At 36.0% G+C, this 24,651-nt stretch overlaps 1 protein-coding gene across 1 annotated transcript in view; it reads left to right on the top strand.

Annotated features, from left to right (window-relative positions):
* LOC140141339 (voltage-gated delayed rectifier potassium channel KCNH1-like) overlaps nt 1-24,651 on the top strand; it is a 267,524-nt gene that overhangs the window by 203,662 nt on the left and 39,211 nt on the right. Inside the window, 2 exon segments of the mRNA XM_072163175.1 lie at nt 1,115-1,243; nt 13,745-13,875. Of these exon segments, the coding sequence (XP_072019276.1) occupies nt 1,115-1,243; nt 13,745-13,875 (260 nt within the window).

Raw genomic sequence — 24,651 nt, 5'->3', positions numbered from 1 at the left:
GGTGTCTAAGATCTGGCCGTTCAGCTGCAAATATTGCAGCAGTTTAAAGGGAACTTGCAACTAACCTCAGAGTCAGTTCTCGACGCAACAATTTGCCGAATATACCACGAACGCAATAAGTGTAATAACTTCTAACTTTCTTGTACATGTTGTAGATAACATTTCGTAATGACAAAAATGAGGTCCGAGGTTACAATTGCTTTGCGCATATTTGAAGAGCATTGTTTTTATATCTTTGCAGCATGAAAGTTTCATGTCATGACAAAATATCGTAGCTTGACTATTAAAGTGTTTATGTTTGATTAATTTGATTGTGTTATATAAAATTGCGGAACAAATGTGTGCGTATACTGAGTGGTTCTCATTCTCTATCGAACTCGCTATTGCAAGTGATGCGACGCGACAGCCAATAGGCCTTCGCGTGGACAAAGTTAATTTTGACCCTTTGATTTAAAACTAGCGTCACGTTTTTAATTTAATACATTTTTGAATAGTTTTTTTCACCAAATACTCATAAAAAGATGTTCTTTACGAATATGTAAAAACAATTTGAAGCAGACTTGTTAATTTTGAGATATGAACCTTTTAAATTGGGTAAAGTTGTTTTTGGCCCACACTGTATAGCCCTCAGTTTCCCGGGTTTTAGCTGCGAAGCTCCCAAGTTTGTTAAAATTGTGCAATTAGTGATAAACGCATGAGAGTTTCCGTACATGAAGTTCGTGGTTCAAAATTTCTTTTTAAGATGTGGAGCATTTTGAATTTGACCCCTAGTGACAGCTAGAGGTCACAAAATAACTCTGTAACTCTCGCAGATAGGACAAACTATACATTTTTGTAATTCTTGTGATAGACAAATAATTTTTAATTTTTAATTTTTACCCCTGTGTGACCCTTCGTGATATGTAGAGGTCACTGTGGGTCAAGTTCGAAATGCCTCTACATTTTAAAATAGACTGTGGACCTTGTACTTTATGTGTGGACACTCTCATGCTTTTATCACAAAATGCACAATGATTCAGCTTAGCAGCTGCACTATCGTATGTAACCGCAATCATATCGACTTGATTATATAATCAATTAATTGTTGTTGTTGTGTTTTTATTTTGCCTAATAGGAACACCGATGTGGACTTTACTACAAGTTGCCCCTATCAAGAACGAAAAGGACCATGTTGTCCTATTCCTATGCACATTTAAAGATATTACAGCACTCAAACAGCCAATTGAGGAGGAAAATGCAAAAGGTAAGAATAATAAAGAAATAAAGGGCATTATATACTTCATTAATATTTTTGATTGGTTAAAAGTGGATCACATGACCAAAAATAGTTTTGCCATCAGTATAACCATCCGTAAATAGTACATCTAAACCGTAGATAGTCTTTTCAATGTCCCTGATGTGCCGTAAACAGTACGTCCAAGCCGTAAGTACTTTTGACAATGTTCGCCGGAACATTTCACGCGCGCGCGCCAACTGCCATAGCATGATTTCTCGCAGCTGTAATATTATTGGTTAGCCCGATTTTAGCCTGTTTGATTTTTTGAAGGGCAAAATATAGGTTGTACTCAAATTGGTTGTTCTGTTCACTCAGGGTAGAAGCTGGAGAGTCCAAATGTCGAATATTGTTTAACCAATCAATACACAAAGAATATATTAATGAAGTATATAAAACATATCAATTAATACTTTTTTCTTTCGGGGCTGCGCCCCTCAGCAAAATATTACTATTGACCTCACCTCTGGCCCATAGTTCTAACCTTGTAGCAGTATATATTTGTATTATGCATTATCCGTTGCGGCCGAGGCAATAAAACGTTCATAAAAGACCAAGAAGTAAATCTGTCATGTTTATTTTTTACGACCCGTTTCTTAAAACAACTGTAGTGACTAATCTGTTAAATAAAATGAGAAAAAGAGCGTCCTTTGTGGGAAGAAATTGTCCTTTACACCCAAATGATGGGTTCGAGTCAATAAAAACTTTAACAAAAGATCAAGAATGAAATCTGTAAAAACTTAAAAGATCAAGAAGTAAATATTTCATGATTATTTTTTACGATCCGTTTCTTAACCCTAACCCTCCTGAATACTACAAAATACTACTTGATATATGCGCTGTTCGTGCATGCATCCCACGTGGTGTGATGACGCAATCGCCCTAAGTGATATATAGGCACGGTTTCGCTGGCAGCGAAGCCCAAGACCCGTGGCAAAGTGTCGCCGACCGAGTGCATGGCATGCGAGGGGTCTCAGGTTCGAATCCCACCCAGAGCAAACAACTTCTTTCCTTCTTTTCTCTCTTTATTCTTTCCTTCTTTCCCTTCCCGTCGCCAAAAAGCCCTTAGGCGGTTAGGGTTAGAACACCTTTACTGACTTTTGTCTTTTGTGGAATTAGATTATTCTTTACCTTTACATTTAAATAATGGGTCCAAGGCAGTAAAAACTTTCAATATTTCATGATTTTTTACGATCAGTTTCTTAAAAAAACTTAAATGACTTTTCTGTTAATTGTGGAAAAGACTGTCTTTTGTAGAATTAAATTGTTCTGCTTGCTTCTTCCCTTGTTTTTGCAATCTTCGAGATGCTTGTTTGATGGTTGGTTTGTGAGAATGGTCTCATCAAAAAATCAAAAGCAAATACTAGCAGTGTTAAGGGGGTACTACACCCCTGCCCAATTTTTTGCCTATTTTTGCATTTTTCTCAAACATTATAGAGCATTGGTGACAAGTAAGGTATGTATGTTATAGGGGCAAAGACAACGACTACTGCACTGGAAATTTTATTTCAGCACAGACAACAGTTGTGGAGTTACAGTCAAAAATGAGGGAAAACCAATATTTGACCAATAAATCAATAACTACTTGCCTTGAGTTGCTGAATTTTCAGTGCAGTAGTTGTAGTCCTTACTTGTCACCAATGCGCTATAATTTTGGAGAAAAATGCAAAAATAGACACAAAATTGGCCAGGGGTGTAGTACCCCCTTAATGAAATAACATTTCAAAGTTGACCTTTTCTCTTTTATCTTAAAAAACAAAATTGTATTTCTATATGTCCGCTGTGACGGTGGTAAGAATTTAATATTTAAAAGCTTTCTTGTGATCATAACATCGATCATTTATTCATCTTAGAGCGCGTATTTCATAAAAAAAATAGAAAGAAGGGGAATTCATGACATTTGCCAAACAATTTATCAATGTTTTATTTGTTTTTATTTTGAGCCTATAGAAAGATGTCTAAGTGTGCCACTACTAATTTCAATGTAAATTGTGCAGAATTCTCATGCCTTGCAAGTTTATGTGAAAAACATCCGTAACTTCGGTTATGTTGCAAAAAAGGGAAAACACATCATTGAAGCTCTTGTCATTTCGCCGTAGACAGGATTAATTACCATAGCAATAGATGAAAACAAAATTTGGCTGTTTTGCCCTGCAATAAACGTACGCTGCATCGCACTATTGATTATCAAAGAATAGGCCAAAAGACCTGGATCGTAATTCTGTGGAAAGTTCACATTATGCAGAGTCCATGTACATTTCACTCGCACTTCCCGGGGGGAGGCACTTGTATTTCAAGGTGGACACCATGCTCGTTTAAAAAAACAAGTAAAAAGGCTTGTTTTTCAGCATTGGGCAAGTACAGCGCTGTACCTGTTTAGGGTGTCAAAAACGCCAAAAATCAGGAAAAAGGGTATACTTTTCCAAGCAAAATACTTGCTTAGGGTACCAAAGTTTAATGCCAAAATAAAAAAGGGTGAAATAGAACAAATCGTAGGGTAAAACATTAAGAAACATCAAACTACTTATATTAAACAAGAACCTGAACATGAATTTGTACTTTCTTAGCATGCTTAGTGTTAAAAAAATGGTAAAATACTTGTTTAGGGTATGTTTTGCACGCGTTGAGTGATACTCGTTTAGGGTCCGTTTCGAGAGTCCATACATGAGCATGGTGTCCATCACGTAATGTAAGTGCCCCCGGGTCGTACTTGTACGATTAGTATCTTTGAAAAGAGCGGTATTGTATTCAATCTATAATTGCACACATACACACATATGACATGCGATGGATGCAGCCTACTTAATAGTGCAGAACAATCCATTCAAAGATTGTTTTCACCTATGGCTATGGTAATTAATCCGGTTACAACACTACTTCGACCATGTCGACGGCGAATTATAGAAAATGTGAAGAATTTTTAGTACTAGTGAAGCTTCAAAACGCGTTGCCCACTTGACATATTTACATACATCTTCAAATTATGTGTTCTCTCTCTTTACCAAAACCAACTGAAAACAAAAGTGTTCATCTTAAATATTGAGCTTCTCTACTTTTTATCCCGATATCATTTCTACAATTCTGTTCTTATATTCAATAAATAGATGTTTAGATGTAATAAGCTTTCCAAACAGAATATTGTGATTCAAGAAGAATATTGCATTCCTTCTTTACGCTAAATATTATACGCTTAGATTACGCTATAGAAAGCGTAGTATTATTAAACTATCTATCAGGGCTCGAGCGTGTTTCTGAGTGGAGGAATCATTGAATCAAACTAAACAAATCATATATGACATTTGCCAAGATCATGAAGCTAAACAACTATTGTGCTGTAATACATAACACGCAAAGGTACAATGTATTTAATTTCATTACCATTGGCAACAGGCAGGCGAGACCAAAGTGACCAAACGTTAATATAAGGACATACCTACGTCAAAAGGAAAAAAATATAGGACTATTTGCTTGCTTCATTTTACAATAAACTAGTGTTACTTTAAAACTAATAAAATAGTTATAATGCTGAAGATCAGAACTTGTTTGACGCCGGCCAAGCACGCGGATATCCTGCATGAAATGTATGTATAGATAGCTAGAATGCTGACGCTTTTTCTGAATGTAATGATTAACTTAACATTTACTGGGTCTCTCAAAACAAAATATCAGATGTCTACGTCGACTTGTAGAACAATAAATCAGTCCCAAACTTAGGATGTCATGGTGCTTATTACCGCAGATGTAATAATATACACTCAGTATAAATACGAACACTAGAAATTGCGAGAAAGTCCTCAAGCATTGCAGCTTGCGCCATTGTCAATAAAAACGTGCTCATTTCTGCTTTTTCAAACATGCAGTCTGGTTGCCATGGCAACATTACCAAACATAGTAGTTTGAACAGATCGTTTTTTGAATGAAATGTGAACAACAATGGGAGATTGTCAAATGTAATATTTCCTTGCATGATTTTAATTAGTTGTTTGATGCGTCCACAATAATGACATCCATCACGTAATGTATCCGTGTCTCTTACCAGTAATTGAACATCGCTTAGTTGACCATGACTCTGCGTTTATCTTAACCCATTCCACGCTGTGGTTACGAACGTAATGAGAATTATACCCATTTATAAGTCGAGCACAATTTTGACATTTTCAATATTTAGTACAAAATTTGAATTTCCTGGAAAAAAATGAATTTAATCGACTACAATCATAGTCATGTTTAGCTCAGTGGTTCTTGAGAAGGGTATTTTAATTTTAGGAAGAATTTACGAGTAAGGTTTAAAAAGTCAAATGCATGCATTAATGGGTCAGGTTGTCTAGTTTCAGCCTATTGTCGCTTTACTCCTAATGAATTATCAATCAGACAGGGAAAGGAGGAGCATATGGACGTTACTTGTCATCGAGGCTTACTTTTTAGTCAGTGGCGTAGCGTCATAGGTGCTAGGGGGACGGCTTGTCCTCCCCCATCAGACCCGGTGTCCCCAATCATGGTCGGTGGCCCACCCCAATATGACGACCCACGCTACTCCACTACCTTTAGTGTAACGAATTCATCAAGATTTCATCTTGCCCAAATGTTCCTTTTTTTAAAAATATCGCTACTATAAGTAATTTTTAGTACACCTCAAGTTCTGTAGTAATGTAGGTCAGTGTTTCGCTGGTCACAATATCAAATCGCACGCGTACACTCACACGTAAAAAGGTGTTTTGTCGGTACGCTTGCTTGCGGTGAATCCACGAAAAAGCATTGACCTAATGCACTACCGAACATGAGGTGAACCAATTTGTTTAATCTTTATTTATTATTATTACTATTGTGTTTAAATTCATTCATTCATTCATTCATTCATTCATTCATTCATTCATTCAAAAAATAACTCATGTACACTCTAAATTACAAGGATTTAAAAATAAATCCTTAAGGATTGTAATTAGGGACCAATCAATTTTAGATTTAAAATTAATATTATAGATTTTAATTTTAATTTTTAAAGATTTAATTTTAAATCTAATACTTGATTGGTCCCTAATCACAAATCCTTTAGGATTTATTTTAATTCTTGAAATTTAGAGTGTATCTAACTTTAACTCTTTTGCCGGGAAGAACCTCAAGGCGCTTTACAAGGAATATAAACAGAAATTAAGATAATATACACGGACAAATATTTACAGGCATAATTGACAATACAAACAATAGATACATGAAACAAACAGGCATTAAGTCACCACCGATGGGCCAAAAAAGCACAAAAAGAGCCATGAAAATGTGAGATGAACGTGATTACTTACAAAAATCACAGGAGTAGTCTGCATTTAGTACTTTACTTTGAAATTTATTGAAGCAATTGATTAAACCCACCACAGTTCTTTTTGAAATCAACTATTACCAGTCAAAGCTTTGTTTCTACGTGATATTGTACTAAGTTCAGTTACCTTCAAAAGTACATGACGGATGGAAAAGCCATTTATGTTATTAATAATTTGATTATGCCCAAAGCATGCTCCTACCTCGTCTTTGTACGACTGGACAATAGACTATTTACCCAAATCCCATCATGCACTGTACTTCCGCCCACAATATTTTCATGTCCGCGCTCGAAAGGCGTGATTTTCTGTATGTGCAGTTGATAGTGAGCAACCCCCTTGGGAAAAGTTGCATTATGGGATTAAGGGAGAGAGGTTTATACTGATAATTATATTTTACATCTAAGTGCTCCACTTTAAGCAATGTGCATTAACAGCTGCAAAGTTTTTCGTTCTCTTCGTCTTTCTCTTTTTTTAATTTTCAATCAACCATCTTGAAAGTCAGCCCACTCGAGAACCTATTCTTCATATAATTGTTTTCCGCAATGTATGCATTCCACAATCCGGGTATCCACATTTGAAGAACCATTAAAACAATAAATGACAGGGGTTGCTAGCCCTAGAAAGTTTACCACACGAGACCTCAGTTTGATTTTTTTTCATTAAAAAAAAAAATTGATATTCATATCCAAAATATCTCGCACCCACGTTTTAAGCTAGGATCTCCTAATCTATTGTACATCTTCTTCCATCCCCCTAATTTTAATCAAATAAAATGTTTCGTTTAGTTAAAACTTTATAATATTTCCACGAGAAAATAACCTTCTACTTCTATGACATTTCAATCATGAATTTTGCTACTTATTTTTACTTTTAATTATCCCTGTCTCTTCATGTTCAAGGCCAACTGAGTAGACACCTTAATTAAACGTCTTAAAGTCGTAATTGAAATTGCCAATTCACAAAAGTGCAAAAAATGCTCAATAAAACACCCTAAATCAGGTTTGATCGCTTCATGTGTTGCATTCAATTTGAATACAAAAGGAAATAGGTTAGAATTCAATTCGAGTTACTCCACTGATTAAATAAAGGCCCAATTCACACTCAGTCGCAGAACGACGAGCGACTAGTTTGACCGATAAGTTTTCTAACAACAAACAGCTGTCTGCCTCATTGGACAAAATTGCTCAGAAACCGACTGTGAATGCTTTATTCTTTGACTCCTAGGAAAACTATAGCGCACGTTTGTACACAACATTCTTTTTGTTGTATTTTAACATAGACATAAATGACTTGATGCATGCTTTTAGATGAATTTATTTTTAACTTCACCTCTTTTGTCACACCTTTTTTCCTTTACGATTTCAAGGTTGTTTGTAAAACACTTGGTAATTCGTTCCTTTTTAATGGATTTGTTTTGTTCGTATTTTTATTTTTCAGTACTTGTTATCACTCAAATGAAGTGTCTTTTTACTTTATTCTTACGATTTTTAACTGATGGTTATAAACATAATTTTGTATAGCAAGTTTTATGGTCACAACATGTGTTAGTGCGATTCGTAAACGAGATGATTTCTAGTAGATGCAAATTCGTATGTACTCTCACATGACAGTCGGTCTTATATGACAATCGGTCGTTTCAAATTATAGTATTAGGATTGGTTTTGGTCACGTGGTTTCATATTATCCTGCCTAAGCTCTTGACTGACGTCATTACTGATACCTTTGTCTGTAATCTTTGTTAAAAACTTAAAACGTGTTGAAAGTAGTTTGGTTTGATCAAAAGAGTAGGGTATTTAAGCCTGATTCGTGATTGGTCAATCATCATTTACACGGTTGTTTGATGTCAGCATTTGCAGTTTTTATGTGGTATTTTTTTAATCTACAAACTGTATATTTGTGTGAAAATGGAGGGCGCTATTTCCATATATTTTAAATTTAATTTAGCCAAATAATTTAAGTTATTCCTAACATGTGAAAATTTATTTGTTACTCTTTTCTGATGTTTTAATGCCATTATGCCAGTGTCTACCCCTTATAAAGGTGAAAACACGATTTAAGATAAATAGCGCCATCAGTGTTCACATTTTCTTGAAAATGACGTAGTTTTACATGCTATCAAATAACCGTAATTAAATGACGGAAAAGATCAATTTCATTTCAAAACGTGCATTGGATCTTCATTCTTAATATGCAAATCTATGAACTTGCGTAAGTCATGTCTTGACAGAGATTACAATATTTCACTTATTTTACAAAGCAGGATCATTTTGTTTTAATCCCAATTAATTATTGTTCTGTTTCTGGAATAGCCCTGATCTTAGCCCTAACACTAACGTCTAACGCTAATTGGAATTTCTGTGACTGCATTATTTCAAATGCTTACCTAAAATCAATATAAAAAGCAAATAATAACATTAACTTCAGGGTTAACTTAAAACGTGAACAATATCCCAGTGTAGTTATTTCAACCACAGTTGATAACATCGATTTGGGAAATATTAACCATTACGATAGCTCATAAAAACAGAATGAAATAGCTGCATCGAAATCAATGACGACAAAAACGTCTAATATGTTTTAAAAGGTTACATTTCTATTTAGATTTCCGATCAATCAACCAGCTTTATTTGTGTCTGTGAATTCTTAGCAATATGCACCATACTGACAGCGTTTGCGCAATTCTGCAGAGCTAAAATCAAACCACTGACTTTTCAATGAATCCTCGGCATTATTGTACTCGTCTGAACGCGTGTTTGTACTCGTGTGAATGCATTTTTCATGGAGATTTCAAATACATACACGAACATTTTACAATATAGTAAAAAAGTGATAAATTATGTTGACTGCACTTTCTCGCGTTAAGTGGAATTATGAAGGGACTGTCCCATCATTATAACTATAGACCCAAGGTGCTTAAACATACGTCATAAAGATCGTTTTTGTTAATTGAAATCACGAATATAGCTGAATTACACTTCGTCGCTGAGCAGGGAGCGATTAGTTTTTAACCAATGGGGTAGAGCGTTTTTTGTAGCATTGGTAAAAGCGTGCTATCATATTGGTCAAAAATCAATCGCTCGTCAGTCAACGATGAAGTTTTAAATTTAGCTTAAGTGGAAAGTGCTTTATACCTTACAGCATGCCGCAGACAATATCATCCACAGCCAGTTTCCTCCCTTAATGAATAAGGTACCCCATAGCTGAAGTGATATGCGTGTACACTTTCACATTAAATGTTAATTCCGCTTCATGCATCGGTGATACCTATTATAAGTTACCCGAAAAGACGTGAATGCTGTCACCATGTTAGAACATATTGTGGAAATCCGCCTTCTAAAACACCTTGCCATGTTTACAGTCACTATTACGAGAAAGTGGTACCATGATTATATTATGACGAAGTTACATTATGTCATAACGTGCTTTACCACCGCGGGAACTCCGTTGTTACCCATTAAAGACGTGAACTGAATCAGATTTCATATTACATGGCGGTTTCACACTTTCAGTGCACATGTAATTCTCCGCCTACCGGGTACCTAGAACCTTCTTTTGATAACCTGAAAACGTGCACTGTAAGTTCTGCTATGAGTTTTTCAGAGCGTTACGGTCACACTTCAGCAGCATTGGGAGGTAGTTCGTTTACAAAAGACACCGTTTGCTAAGATGTGAATGATATTTCATTGCGGTGTCACACTTTCATGGCGCATCGCCTACCATAATCCCAAATGTCACCCATTGTTGATCTGAAAACGTGAACTGAAATTATTTTCCTGAGTATATACCATAGTGTTATCCCAGTGTCTTACTTTTACTTACATACAATCTTGTAAAAGATGTTTGGTTAATCATATACAACAACTTCGTCCGCTATGTGTGTAAACCCGTGTAGTGGAAAGCGTACATTGCTGACAAAATTGTATACAATGAGTGTTATTTCGAAATAACGTAATCGTTCTCCATTGAGTGTGGAACATAACACTAGATTGTGAAAAGCCTACATTGGGCTATTCCAGATGAAATCCACATTCCCCCTGTGGAAGATTTTGGAAATATGTTCCATAGGGGGAGTATGTATTTCAAATGTAATTGGTCAGGGTTAATCATTTTGAAAGTCATACTCCCCCTGTATTATGACTTAACCTAAATATTTATATCTTCCACAACTGGAGTGAGTATTTCAAATGGAAGCTACCCAATTGTCTATTCTATTCAAAACTCTTACTCCCTCTGTGAAAGACTTTAGTTAAATCTTCCACAGGGGTAGTGTAGATTTTAAATGGAATTGCCCATTGTTAACAAAATTGAACTAATATAGTACAAACGGGAAGGATGTGGAATTTAAATGATATAAAACCTTAAAAAAATGAATATGAAGAATGGAAAGAAAACAATGAAAATTAAATGCCAGACTGAGTTCCAGTAAACATCCTTACTTTGGTAAATGTGTATTTAAATGCCAGTTTCAATACTTTGTACTGTAAACACCGCTTTAGTAAATGTCTCCAAACACCTTGCATCTATATGTTATAATTGTCGGTTCGGGGTTGATAAATGACCATGTTAAATTAATGGTACAACGCATCTAGCGATTTCATCGCAGATTATGTGTCACCACTCTTATAAAACAAACAACGTGTCATTGAAAATGAAAGCTATATCCTAGAAACATCACGGATTTAGTTATCGCTGTCAACGGACAATAACTTTGATCAGAAGTAATGGGAATTTGCTTGGGGTGATATCACGTTTAAATCAAAGCAGCAGATAGGGAACATATTGTTGTGAAAATGGTTTTTCAGTGACGTTTTTATTAAAAAACAAAACGTCATGTGAGTACATGAAAATCATATTTTACAATAGCTACTGTCATTTAACATGTGTAGCACTGTTGAGGTGTAAAGTCTGAGGGTAGTGGACTAGCTGCTGTGTGTCATAACATGTGTAGCACTGTTGAGGTACAAAGTCTGCGGGTAGTGGGATGGCTGCCGGCTGTCATTTTTAAATGTTAAGGTTTAAAGACTGGAGCTAGCTGCCGTCTGTGATAACTTGTGTAGCACTGTTAAGATTTAAAGACTGGGGGTAGTGGGATAGCTGACGTCTGTGATAACATGTGTAGCACTGTTAAGGTTTAAAGACTGGGGGTAGTGGGATAGCTGCCGGCTGTCATTTAACATGTGTAGCACTGTTAAGGTTTAAAGACTGGGGGTAGTGGGATAGCTGACGTCTGTGATAACATAGGCCTATGTAGCACTGTTAAGGTTTAAAGACTGGGGGTAGTGGGATAGCTGACGTCTGTGATAACATATGTAGCACTGTTAAGGTTTAAAGACTGGGGGTAGTGGGATAGCTGCCGTCTGTGATGACATGTGTAGCACTGTTAAGGTTTAAAGACTGGGGGTAGTGGGATAGCTGCCGTCTGTGATAACATGTGTAGCACTGTTAAGGTTTAAAGACTGGGGGTAGTGGGATAGCTTCCGTCTGTGATAACATATGTAGCACTGTTAAGGTTTAAAGACTGGGGTAGTGAGATAGCTGCCGTCTGTGATAACATGTGTAGCACTGTTAAGGTTACACAAAGAGACGTATAAAAAACGTATAAAAGACGTATAAAGTTGTTCTCTAAAACAGAGTTTTCTCAGTAATCAAATATCGCAGCGAGTGAAATGTTGGTGCATTGGATGTAGCTTAACATTTTTGTGTGTGTTATATACAAATTATTAGAATAAATTTGAAAATCCTTCGTTTAAAGCATTTTTACCCACCATGTACACAAGATCAAAAACACGTTCCATGAGGTTTTTTTCAAATGTGCGCTCCGTATAAATCCTCACCGAGCGATTGTTTTCTTCTTTTTCGTATTGTATTACAAATCGATCAAAGAAATAATGTTGCCATGGGGAAGAACCAAATACAGTACCGATTAAATTTTAAAAGCCCGTTTTGGGGGGGAAATTTGGAGAATTTGCTTGAGAAAAAGCTGGTTTGTGAAATTATCGATATCTTGATTACGAGACGTTAATTTAGACATCTGAATACCTACATTATTTCTCAACATTCTGCCAATTGCTATTCCATTTGATTTTCACTCCAAATTGAAGCTAGTTTTGCAAAAAACGAGGTTTTCCTCCATCAGTTCGTTCAAAATTTCAGCGCCGACACACACCGACACCGCCTGGCTAATAATTATTTGGTGCAGAAGGGACACTAAAATGAATACACGGGATCGATACACGTGAATTGCTATGCACGATTTTGATATCAGACGAAAATCTTCTGATACCGGGTTAGAAAATGATGAATATCTCCCGTCATGATTTTTTTCTCAAGAAACCAGATTTGGTCTCATAAACTTGGAAATACGTGTTGAACAGATATGATAGTCGCTAGAATGCGCTTTGAAAATTGGCCGTGCGCTTTGAACTCAAAATTTGACCATTTTATATTGCGTTGGTCCTGTTATGGACTACAGCGTGCAGCGTGTAGTACAGCTGCACTCACTGTAGGCAGTATAAAGTCGATGACCATTGACCTCAATGGGGTATACAAGCTTAATCACGCACAACCAAGATCGATTACCCGGCTATTGTGAGTAGCCTTAGTTATGTCCCTCGACTAATTATTAGTTTAAAAGAGCTTTAAAGGTTTGAACCAAATGGCTAATCGTGGCTGTGGATTTAACCTACCATGGCGATTCCTGCCATGAAGATATAGGGTCGAAGACACTGTGCGACATGCGTGTCACTCTAAGAGCCATAATGCGGACGCAATTGTAATCATATGTAATTGCATCCAATTACAGTAATATCATCCGCTTTGAGAACAGTCAATTGCGTAAGCTGAGCTATGGCCCAGTGGATAGAGCGTTGGACTGGGAATCTAATATGAACTATTTTTGTGTACGAGCTGCCATGCGTTACACTGGTTGGAACTGACGGCGAAATCTTAAATATATGTGGCTCTGAAAAGAGCTGTTGAAATAACCAAATGAATATCAAAGGAAACAGATTTACCTTCTAATGTCAAACATACATGTAAAATCACCCTGGAAAATATAATGTTATTTTCTCCTTGGTGTGTTATCAAATTCATATCGCTACATTAGCATTTTAAATGTGCATTAATTTTGTTGTGTCTTTCTCCTTTTTTTCTGCAGGTTTGGGAAAATTCGCCCGGTTAGCACGAACGGTTACAAGAAGTCGTTCTGTGCTGGTCCAGGTTGCCCAACATATAAACATAAACAAATCGGAACAAAACAAGCAAACACAAATATCTCAAATGGCACATGTAAGTATTTTTAGCTCGTTCTTATTTATCACGTTTTCAAGTTAAGAAACACTGGTGGCCCTAAAAAGAGCCGTTTATATATATTTATAAATGATCCCATGGTTTTTTTTAAATGCAATTATTTCACATGAGATGTTTTTCTCTGCTTAAAATTGACACAAAGACAACAAAGTGGTAATAAAATAAATAATTTCAATTATAAATGTTCATCAGATTTAACTGTTATAAATGTCAAGTGCCAAATTTTAATCAAAATGGCATTTGAAAGTATTGCTTTGTCAAATTTGAATTAAATGTTATTTTGTCTCAGACATATTGACTACAAAATACACTCGTCAAGAACTTTATGACAGATACATTTGGACAAACCATAATTCATGTCAATTCTGCGATTTAAATAAGTGTCATTTTACGAGAAAATGCTCGTTACCAATGGTAATGTTATCATTTTTAAACAGAAATAGTATTGTTTGAAAGCCACACGACTCCACCCATTTCACCTATGTCTACAGATTTTACACGGATATATTTAAATAATCGTTGCCATGTCATTGACAAATATCACTTAGATCCCACACAAACTCATCTGTCCTGACAAAGTTCTTTAACCCCATATGTTTGTACATTCATTTATATGACCTCGACTATGTTTGGTACCAAAAGGGATCCTCCAAGCGTTAAGGTCAAATTTTGGACTGTGGTTCTTCAATGGAGTTCAATTAACTTTGCCGTTGTAAACGATACCATTTTGGCTCTTATTCTTGTTCAATATATTCCACTTTGTCGCTTGGCTGCGAGCTAAGGTTCGATGTATATTGCGACATTCTTTTAGTAGTGTCAAAAATACAGTGGAAAGGTTTCGCTGCAGAGTATAAAAGAATGGGCCAATATATCCCACAATGCAATGCATATTTTAGGTTACATTTAGAACAGTTATATATAATCAAAGACAAATTTAAAACGACTAGTTTGCGTCTGACGTCATCTGTCAATCAAACTCAGGCAGCCTTGTGGTTATTTTTTTGCGCCATCAAAATACTTTTTGCCTTGTAAAAGTGCGTAATTTTTCGACATTTTCTGCGATTCCTTTTCTCCGATCGGCACCAGATGAATCGACCTTCCTTTTACGCGCCATTCGCCGTAGAATTGATGATGTAACATGATTAACTACCATAGCAATAGAGTTAAACAATTTTCGAATATATTGCCCTGCACTACATGCTGGTTGCACTCATCACCGGTGTATGACTGCAATCAAAAGATTGAATACAATACCGCTATTTTTAAAGACACTTACAGGTGCGAGTGATCAGTACGATATAAATATTCTATAGAATTACGATCCAGGTCTTTTCTTTGACATCTATGGTTCAATGCAGAGGTACCGCGTGAACATATCAGTGCAGTGCGATATATTCTAAAATTGTTTTAACATATTGCTATGTTAGTTAATCCTGTTACATCATCACTTCTACGGCGAATTATCCAATCAACGTCACACGCAAACTAGTCTTTTAAATTATGTCTGTAATTATATGACACTATTGTGTTGTCCATAAATGGCCAAACATGTCCTCTGTCCAGAAAGCCAATTTTATCTTGATCTGTCCAAAATTTCTCAATGGGCCACAAATTGATCACAGGATTGACAAAAATATATTCCATACATTTTTGAACTCGAATGTTCGCACATTTTTTTCCCGAAAAATTATCCTTTTAATGTAATAAGCAATTTCAATGTCAAAATTAATATATCCAACCGTACTATTTTAGGAAAATTGTCAGCGTGTACCATCTCATAATACAATGTTCATAGTGTTCTGAGCATTGAAACAAATTAATTTTGCATTTTTTAATCGCTATATGCACCAGAATTAGGAATACATCATCATACGCGTTGTGTGATCATCGCTGTGCCTTTGATATCATTTACCGGTATGACTTATTCTGGAGCGCGTACAGCAATTCAGGTCATGCGTCAGGGTCTAGCTTAATGCTGACGACATCGCGCAATGCATCCTGGGATAGCATTAATTTCATTCATCTGGTATAACGCCAAGTTGGAAAATTAAACTCAACCCCCCTGTGGCCAGTGCTCTTAAGTGGCTTATGATTTATTCATGCGCACCTATATTTGAAATTGACCACCTGATAGCACATTCCTTTGCTAAGTTCGAAATTACGCGTGTTCGACACGATAATCGCCTCTTGAGACAATCAGCAACAAAGACGGGTTTACTAATGACTTTACAAAAGGGTCAGGATTAGGGTGTCGAGCAAGTGCAGTGTCGGACAACCTACGGCTACCCCTGACAATAATAATTATTATTCACCAAGAACTCGCGCGGCTTGCTAATGGGAATTACTTGAACATCAAGACTGGGTTTTAAAATTTTAATTGAATTTTTATTTCAACATAAACAATCCGTTGAAGTTATTTCATGCACTCACATATTACAAACTCTCTTTCTAATGAACCATTTTTGTACAAAAACTCTTAAATGAACTCAGTTTAAATTAAACTCCGTATTTTTCCCTTTTAAAACATAAACGCCTTCCCTTTCAGATGAAAGCTGTGAGTAGAGTGGCCCATACATAATATCTATTTTATGCATTATGTTATGTTTTCTTTGTTCTACGTTCGTTCGTGATGTGTCTTAAGTATAGTTCGTGTTCACAATAATATTTTATGCCACTACCACTACATAACACACCGGCAATAGGGCTTGATGGCCCTTAATCTCTTCAAAATATATTAAGAGTAATTTCCTTTCGCCAGCATCACCTGTCATGCGAGTATAGTTTTGTTATTTTATTAACCAGGAGGGTAAGGATTGCTCCACAAAAGATTTTATCGTGCCTGCATGCATGAAGTTTTAGGGATGGCTTCTGATCTCATCCGCACAACTACCGACTGTGATATCATTTGTCCATATTGTGCTCCCATGCTTGAAATGCTATATTAAGGTCTAAGAGAAATTCCTTCTTTGTTAAAAAAGTCCTAAATACATCTTATACGACCATATGATAAGCAAAACATGCACGCGAGAGTCGTGTGTACAAATGATATCACATAGCCATTACGTCATTACTGCATGCAAATTGACCTTTAGCTTATGAGGTCAACCTGATGTACGGCTAACATTAATACTACATGGTACATGCTACCCACAATGCAACCCCATGTGCATGTACCCGGTACATATACCATGTGCTTTTGATGCTACCCATACCAAGGTCAAACTCATTATGCTTTAGGTCAATCGATAAAATCTTTTCATTTGTTTGGCATGATGTCGTGAATAACATACTAACAGAAATGGTCTTAATAGTAATTGATCAATGCAATGTATAATAAAGCAATCTGTTAGTTAGCACAAACACACGAATTTCACTAAAATATTTAATCAAACTATTTAAATATCAAACTTGTGCAAGGTTTCAAAGTACACTTGAAGACCTCTTGTAATTAGCAAAGGGTAGACATCATAGCATAATCCCTTCCCTTTTACCCATTTTCTCAGATACAAATCTCCTTTGAATATCAATCTCCTTTGAATATCAATTTATAATACAGCATATTGCCTACTTGTCATGCTTCTATTCCTTACATCTGCGGCTCTCTTAAGACAGTATCTATCTTGTATACTACCAGTAGATACTTCGTCATTGTTTAGGACCAGACCACATGTACATATTGAGGTACCACGATTAGTTCAGTCCGATAGAGTTATCGGTAGCTCGGTATGTACCGATGACTCTTTTTATCGTACCCTGTCGATATAATCAATTGTATCGAGTAGCACAATTGTGCATTAGTGCTATCGTATTTGATTTAAAACAAAAGACGTTAGTACTATACACATGTTTAGGGTACGATAGAAAAAGCCATCGGTTCCTATCGTCCCGTCGATAGCGTTATAGGACCAAAGTAATTCTGATGCCTTAACAAATACATAGTGTCTTGTGACTTAGATACTTTTAGATACTGCATTAGTACTTCTCAAATACACATGTCTCCCGAGCAAAATGCGGTATCGGATATGCTACTTAGGTACATATTCTGTGTCGTACCTATTGTCTTATCCAATGAATACTACGATTTCTGGTAGTCGCAAGGGAAACCAGGTGCATGAAGTTACAGTATGCTGTTCCTTTTACTCAGTATTATCACATTAGGAGTACATTATCCCTGCCCGCCTTATTTTTTTATAAACCTCTTATTCTTAAAATCCATTGTCTATAATAATGTTTATCGTGGATCAATGAAGTTTTATCATCTTTTTTCTTCTTCTTTTCCTTCAAATATGCTAGTCTACATACTTAATTTATAGTCTTAAACATATCTTATAAGAAATAGACAGCGTTTACTCTATAACTGTAACATCAAGTGAATGGTTCTGTAGAATTGGTTTATCTGCTCATCACACCGTTCATTACTTTATGGCCGTTGATGGCGCTTTTTGGTTGATATGGATCTGGTTTATAATATTTATCATGTTTTTTTCCTGACCCATCTTACTTGTAGATGTATTGCAACCCACTTTCAATGAACTTTAATTGTTTGTTGAAAGAAGCATATTTTACTAATTGTTTGTAGCAATAATAATACTATGCACTCATTAGAAAGAAAAATGTACTGTGCACCGGAAATTAATATAATATTAAAGTGCATGACATTTACAATTATACATTAGATACTCGTAGATAATGGAGGTTGCAGTCTGTACATTCCAATGAGCAAATAACTAAAGCCTTGAACATTTTATTGACGGAACAAATTATGAAAATATGAAAAATATCACATTGTACTTTTATGCGTTTTCATGGGTATGATTAAAAAAGCGAGGCTTCTTGAAATGATTGTACTTAATGTTGGTAATAACAACATAAAAAAAAAATCGGCATCCATTTCACTCCATTGTTTGGTCTTGCACAATAGCTTGCAACAGAGTCTTTCAACATGTAGCGTTGTCCAAACTTGTATACAGGGATGACCTCAATCCACAGGCTTCATAAAGATGGTCCTTGTATCATATCTTCCGTCAAAAATTGGCAACATGACTGATTCTGTTTAATCGCAGTGTGGTCAACATTGCTAAATATGTGATGCTGTACTCCAGGCGAAAGAATAACATAGTATTACCATAATTATGACATTACCGCTCACAACCGCGGTTATATGAATTTGTCACTCTCTCCATTAACTTCACATGTTAGGCAGTGGCCGCTGTGGTTATTATAGCTTGTAAGCGCTGTTTTTTGGCTCCTGCAGCACATTGTAGACTGCAGTGTACGCGTTGACGTGGAAATGCTTGTCGAGGTGCGCACCAATTGCGAGTGTGTATCGCATTGCAAGCGTAGTGCATAATAAGCCGCGCAATAAGTGCAGCTGAAATTTCGTTCATTTTACAATTAGTGCAGTTTTCATGACTGTAACTTATTTACTTTCTAAATAAAACTATAATTTCAGTTTTAGTTATTAAAATAATGTTTAACTGACTAAGAAAGAGAATTTCGCCGGCATCCACTACTCAAAATATTGTATCTATCACACGGTAGAGGGTAGCAAAAACAAAAATAATGATAGTTTTTTCTCTAATTATGCCCGAGCTTTGTTTTTCCTTCCGTTGTCGTAGATTCAGGGCACTTCCCACCACGCCACTGTGTTGACTTGCGGTTAGCACATCTGTGTGAGTGAACATGATACCACTGCTCGCACATTGCATTGACGGGCATGGTTAAATTTGAATTTGGACTGATATATTTACAATAAAAACGCATTCAAAATGCTAGTCGATTTCACATTTTATGTTACCTACAGAAGGTGTGAATTATCCTTTGTTTTGTTCTGAAATCGACCAAGTAATAATGACACACGCACAATTCTTAAACAACATCTTTTGCACAGAATTCAATGGGATTTGAAAAGTAAAGTGGCAGTTGAAGCTCTAGTGATAACACGTTTGCAGTGCATGATGGGGCTTCCTTAAATCATCCTCTGCGTAGATTATGTAGATGGAGAACAACATTATACCTATCTTATATAATTGTTGGTATTGTATCATTCTCCAATGTTTAGACAGAGCGTTCGAATTACTACTTTTATCTAGCAAGGGCATCATATTACGCAGTTTCTTTGAAAACCCTACTTAGTCGAAGCATACAATTAAGTAGGACGAATTAAATGTAACGTAAACATACCGTGCGTAATTGCTATACAATTTTGCGAGAGCACGCAAAATTTAAGATACTCTCACTGTACCATATTCAAAGTCATATTTCAGTGTCTAATGTTTGTATTCAGGGCCCTGGATGAACTACAAACGCATTAACCATGTAACGCTGAATCTATAATTCAGTCGCCAGCGCCCAGCGATTTGTATTGGTAATCATTGAAATAACCAAAATCACAAGCTGAAAGGTATGCTCTATCTTATGAATCAGTGATCGCAAGCGACTGATATATAAATTCTGGTTTAGCGTATGAGTTTAATATGACGCGATGAAGCAAAGGTGTATCTAGATATAACAGAAAGAAGAATTAAAATTCTTTTGTATTCCATTGTTTAGTGCAACATAAAAATATTCATATATCAGGACATGTATATCACATTTCGATAGGGCTTTCAACATTGGTACCCTATAAACACGGGCAGAAATTTAAAGTGATGAAGTGATTTTTCTGTGTATACGACAAGTTACTCAATTTGTATGATGGTTTCACAAATTAGGTTACTTGGTCCCACTTAGATACAACTTAATCATGGTAAAACAGGGAAACAATTCAAGCAAACAAAATTCCATCCAGAACATAAAATTGGGTTACCATGGTAATTAATTTTGAAATGGGTTGCTAGGTTAATTCCGTTTTAATGCAAAATGACACATCTGACTTAGTCGGTACATGACTTGATTGATTAAAATTTTCGAATGAATACCTTTTATTGAGTGGAAACCTACTCTGGAGGGTACAAATTAGTTCAAGTAAATATCTTGATGCCATATACATCAAAAATTAAACATATGGAGATTAAAATGCATTCTATGTCAACTAACTTAGCCTACGCAAAAGTTACATATCGCGATTTGCGGAGGCATGCTCTGTATTCAGTGAATACGATCTTCCTTCAAACAAATTCAATTTGTATAATACTTTTCGTGTTTTTATGACTTTAAAATAAGTATGCGCTTGACATGCTTAAGGGTGATTAAATTGTTGCATTTTAAGAAACAACTTACGCGTGGATTAAGACAGTGCTTCAAAATTGCCGCCAGGTCACCTAAGTGGCTTCCAGCGTTGCCTTATGGAAAACCATAGGATGATTTAAGCACTTCCCAGCACTCCTCTGGGGTCAACTTGCGGTTAGCAGCTGTGTGAGTGAACATGACACCACTGCCCGGGACCACTGCATAAACGTGTATGGTTAAATTTGAATTTGGACTGATATATTTACAAAAAAACACATTCAAAATGTCGGTCGATTTCACATTTTATGTTATCTACAGAAGGTGTGAATTATCCTTCATGCATACATCACTTTAGATCTGAAATCGACTAAGTAATAATGACACACGGGCAATTCTAAAACAACATCTTTTGCACAGACTTCAATGGGATTTGAGAAGCTAAGTGGCAGTTGAAACTCGCGTGATAACACTTTTACAGTGCATGATGGGGCTTCCTTAAATCATCCTCTGATGGAAAACATGGCCTTCATCTTTCACACAGGGTTGTAGATTTCAATTGGAGTCACCCAATCAGGTTATCGCGCTTGAAATTCACCCACCCTGTGTGGAAGATTAAGGTCATAAGGGGTGTATGAAATTTAACTGAAATAGCTCGTTTAGTGCTATCTCAATTCTAACATCAAGATTACTAATAAACCACGCGTACCAACTGGGACAACACAAAAACGATTAATTGGGACAAACCCTAGTAATATCCTGGCGAAGTGACGTAATAAACCGGATTAACTACCATAGCAATAGGTGAAAGCAATTTGAATATATCGCGCTGCGCTACAAGCAGGTTGCACTCATCACCTGTGTATATCTGCAATCATAGATTGAATACAATACCGGCCTTTTCAAAGATACTAATCTTACAGGTGCGAGTGATCAGCATGATATGGTTCAATGCACAGGTACCTCGTGAACGTACCAGTGCAGCGCGGTATGTTCAAGAATTGTTTTCACCTATTACTATGGTATTTAATCCGATTATTACATAACTTCGCCAGCGTCAGGCTTTTCATCTACCATAGAACACCCACGTGTTTACGCCCAAACGACTTAAGGTTGGTCTGAACCCTGGAATTATGGAAACGGGCTTCATAACTGCTAAATAGTTGGTCTAAAATATATAAAGGTATACATATTTAGAATGGCAAAGACTTGAAAAGTTCATCTGTGAGGTCAAATTTGGGCCAAAATGCTAATTTTTGGCCCAAAACCCCCAAAACGGTTTTTTGGCCACCTTTTTTTCGTGCAACATAAAAAAAATTCTTGGGATTTTTTTTTATTATTATTAATTTTTAAAAACTAGATAAAAATATCAAGGAGCCGTTTCTTTATTTTTTGAATTTTGACCAACTTCACCAAAAATATTTGAAATTTGGGCGAAAATCGGGCTTTTTTATGATTTTTTTTGAAAATTCAGCATTTATTGAGCATTTTTGGTGCAAATTTCTCGAGTTGGTCGAAATTAAAAAAAATGAAAAAACGACTCCTAGATATTTTTATCTAGTTTTTAAAAATTGATTTAAAAAAATCCCAAGAATTATTTTTTTACGTTGTACGAAAAAAAAAGTGGGCCAAAAATGAGCATTTTGGCCCAAATTTGACCTCACAGATGAACTTATCAAGTCTTTGCCATTCTAAATATGTATACTTTTATATACTTTACACCAACAATTATGAGGCCCGAAAGTTTCCATAATTCCAGGGTTCAGACCAACCTTTATCTAATCGTAGATCTATCCTGCATGATATATTCTCTAGAACGACTCTTGCTTTCGAGTTGAAGACACAACTATTTGTACTTGATTTAACATAAAAGAGTAACCGTACGAGCAATAGATGTTTGTATCCAATTGTATCCAATTCACTCATACGAGACTACTACCAAATAAAAGCCACAGACTGACGCCCTCACTCGTCAACACAAATAACGGCGCTGCTGTAATGGCTGTAGACGATGAAGCATACCAAAGGATCACTGATCAAACTCGCTCTCTCCCGTACTATCCCTCGTTGGGTTATTTTGAACCACTGACTTACTCCACGCGAAAGTTGTTTCTTTTGAAAGTCGTAAACTGAAGACACACCTCCTACATAACATGCATGGCCTCTGACAACATCTTTAACAGAGGAAAAAAAATCAAAACATATACAGTCAATCGATTTGTTTCAAGTTTTACACTTTGCAATCCAACACAAGACAGGAAACCCAAAATTGATTTTTAACACAAACAATATAATTCTTATTTTAGTTAAATAGACGAATTAGGTCAACACAAACACACGGTTATAACTGAATATGGCACTGATATATAACTTAGCGCGTCCCAAGGGCATTATTATGCATGCATCACACCACGGTTTGGTCTCAGGTTGCTATCTAGTATTTCCAATTTACAACACCACGATGGAGTTGTGGATTTTAACTATTAGTGACTGATCAATAAATATTTAATCAGAGCATATCATACCGGTAGTTAGTCAAATGGTAAATTGCTATATATGAGTTGATCCTAAATTGAGGTTTTAATGACAATCATCAATAATTCAGATATTATTAACCTATCCTATATTATTTAAGACATCTTAAAGTCAAAAATGGGTAAAATTGTAGAAGACGCTAGTTATATGAAGCTATGTCAAGTTAATTAGGTACCTATGCATCATCAGGTCCATAAACATGTTTGTTTTTACTAGTTACTGTCTGTACCCAGTAACATTGACTAAAAATGTGTTAAATGCTCAAAATATTCGATTTAAGAAAGGTGTTTGATAAATTAGGTAACACATAAACGTTTGGGTTTGGCATGATTGTTAAAGGTCGTGGGTTAAAAACCTGCGGGACGGTTAATGAACTTGGGCTTATTGTGCGAAAAAGGTGTGGTTCTTTCACAAATCTACCGGGATGTTAATAAAGTTTGGCACCTCCTCTTAAAGGGCCAGATGATATGACAAGTATGACAATAAATCATAATAACAAAACTCATCAACATTAATTCAATACTAATAGGGCCCCATTAAGAAACCGGTATTCTGTGTCTGATTATGGGAGCTTTCATTATTATTTGACCTGGTTGGACTGATGACAGGTGCATCCATGTTCAATGTTGAAATTAAATCGACATTGCTGGACAGTTTTGGACGTTCCTGATTACGTACACGATTGCTAACGGAACATGGTGTGGTTGTAGAAAGGAACATTCATGGATGAAGAAACTGAAGATTATAACAAGATATGGATGGGATTGATTACGTAATATGGAAGATGTGGATAAGTAACTTTAACCATTTTTGAATTTTATTTGGGGAAGGAGATGCGCAACGCAACATGGACGCATCATGAGGAATGCACTCGAACTGAAGCAGATTCTAGATAGCAAAATGGCTGAAAATGTGACCAGGATTAGAATGGAAAATGAAACAGAGCTTGAGTCACTACCGACAGGTGAAACTAAAATTGATTTAAGAAATACAATGGAACTTCATCAGATTCTAGAACATACAAATACAAATGAAATGGGGCAAAAGGAGACT

This window comes from Amphiura filiformis, chromosome 19 (genome assembly GCF_039555335.1).
Source record: "Amphiura filiformis chromosome 19, Afil_fr2py, whole genome shotgun sequence".
Taxonomy (NCBI): domain Eukaryota; kingdom Metazoa; phylum Echinodermata; class Ophiuroidea; order Amphilepidida; family Amphiuridae; genus Amphiura; species Amphiura filiformis.
Note: the sequence above shows the minus strand (reverse complement) of the source record. Positions and strands in the feature narration are given on the sequence as shown.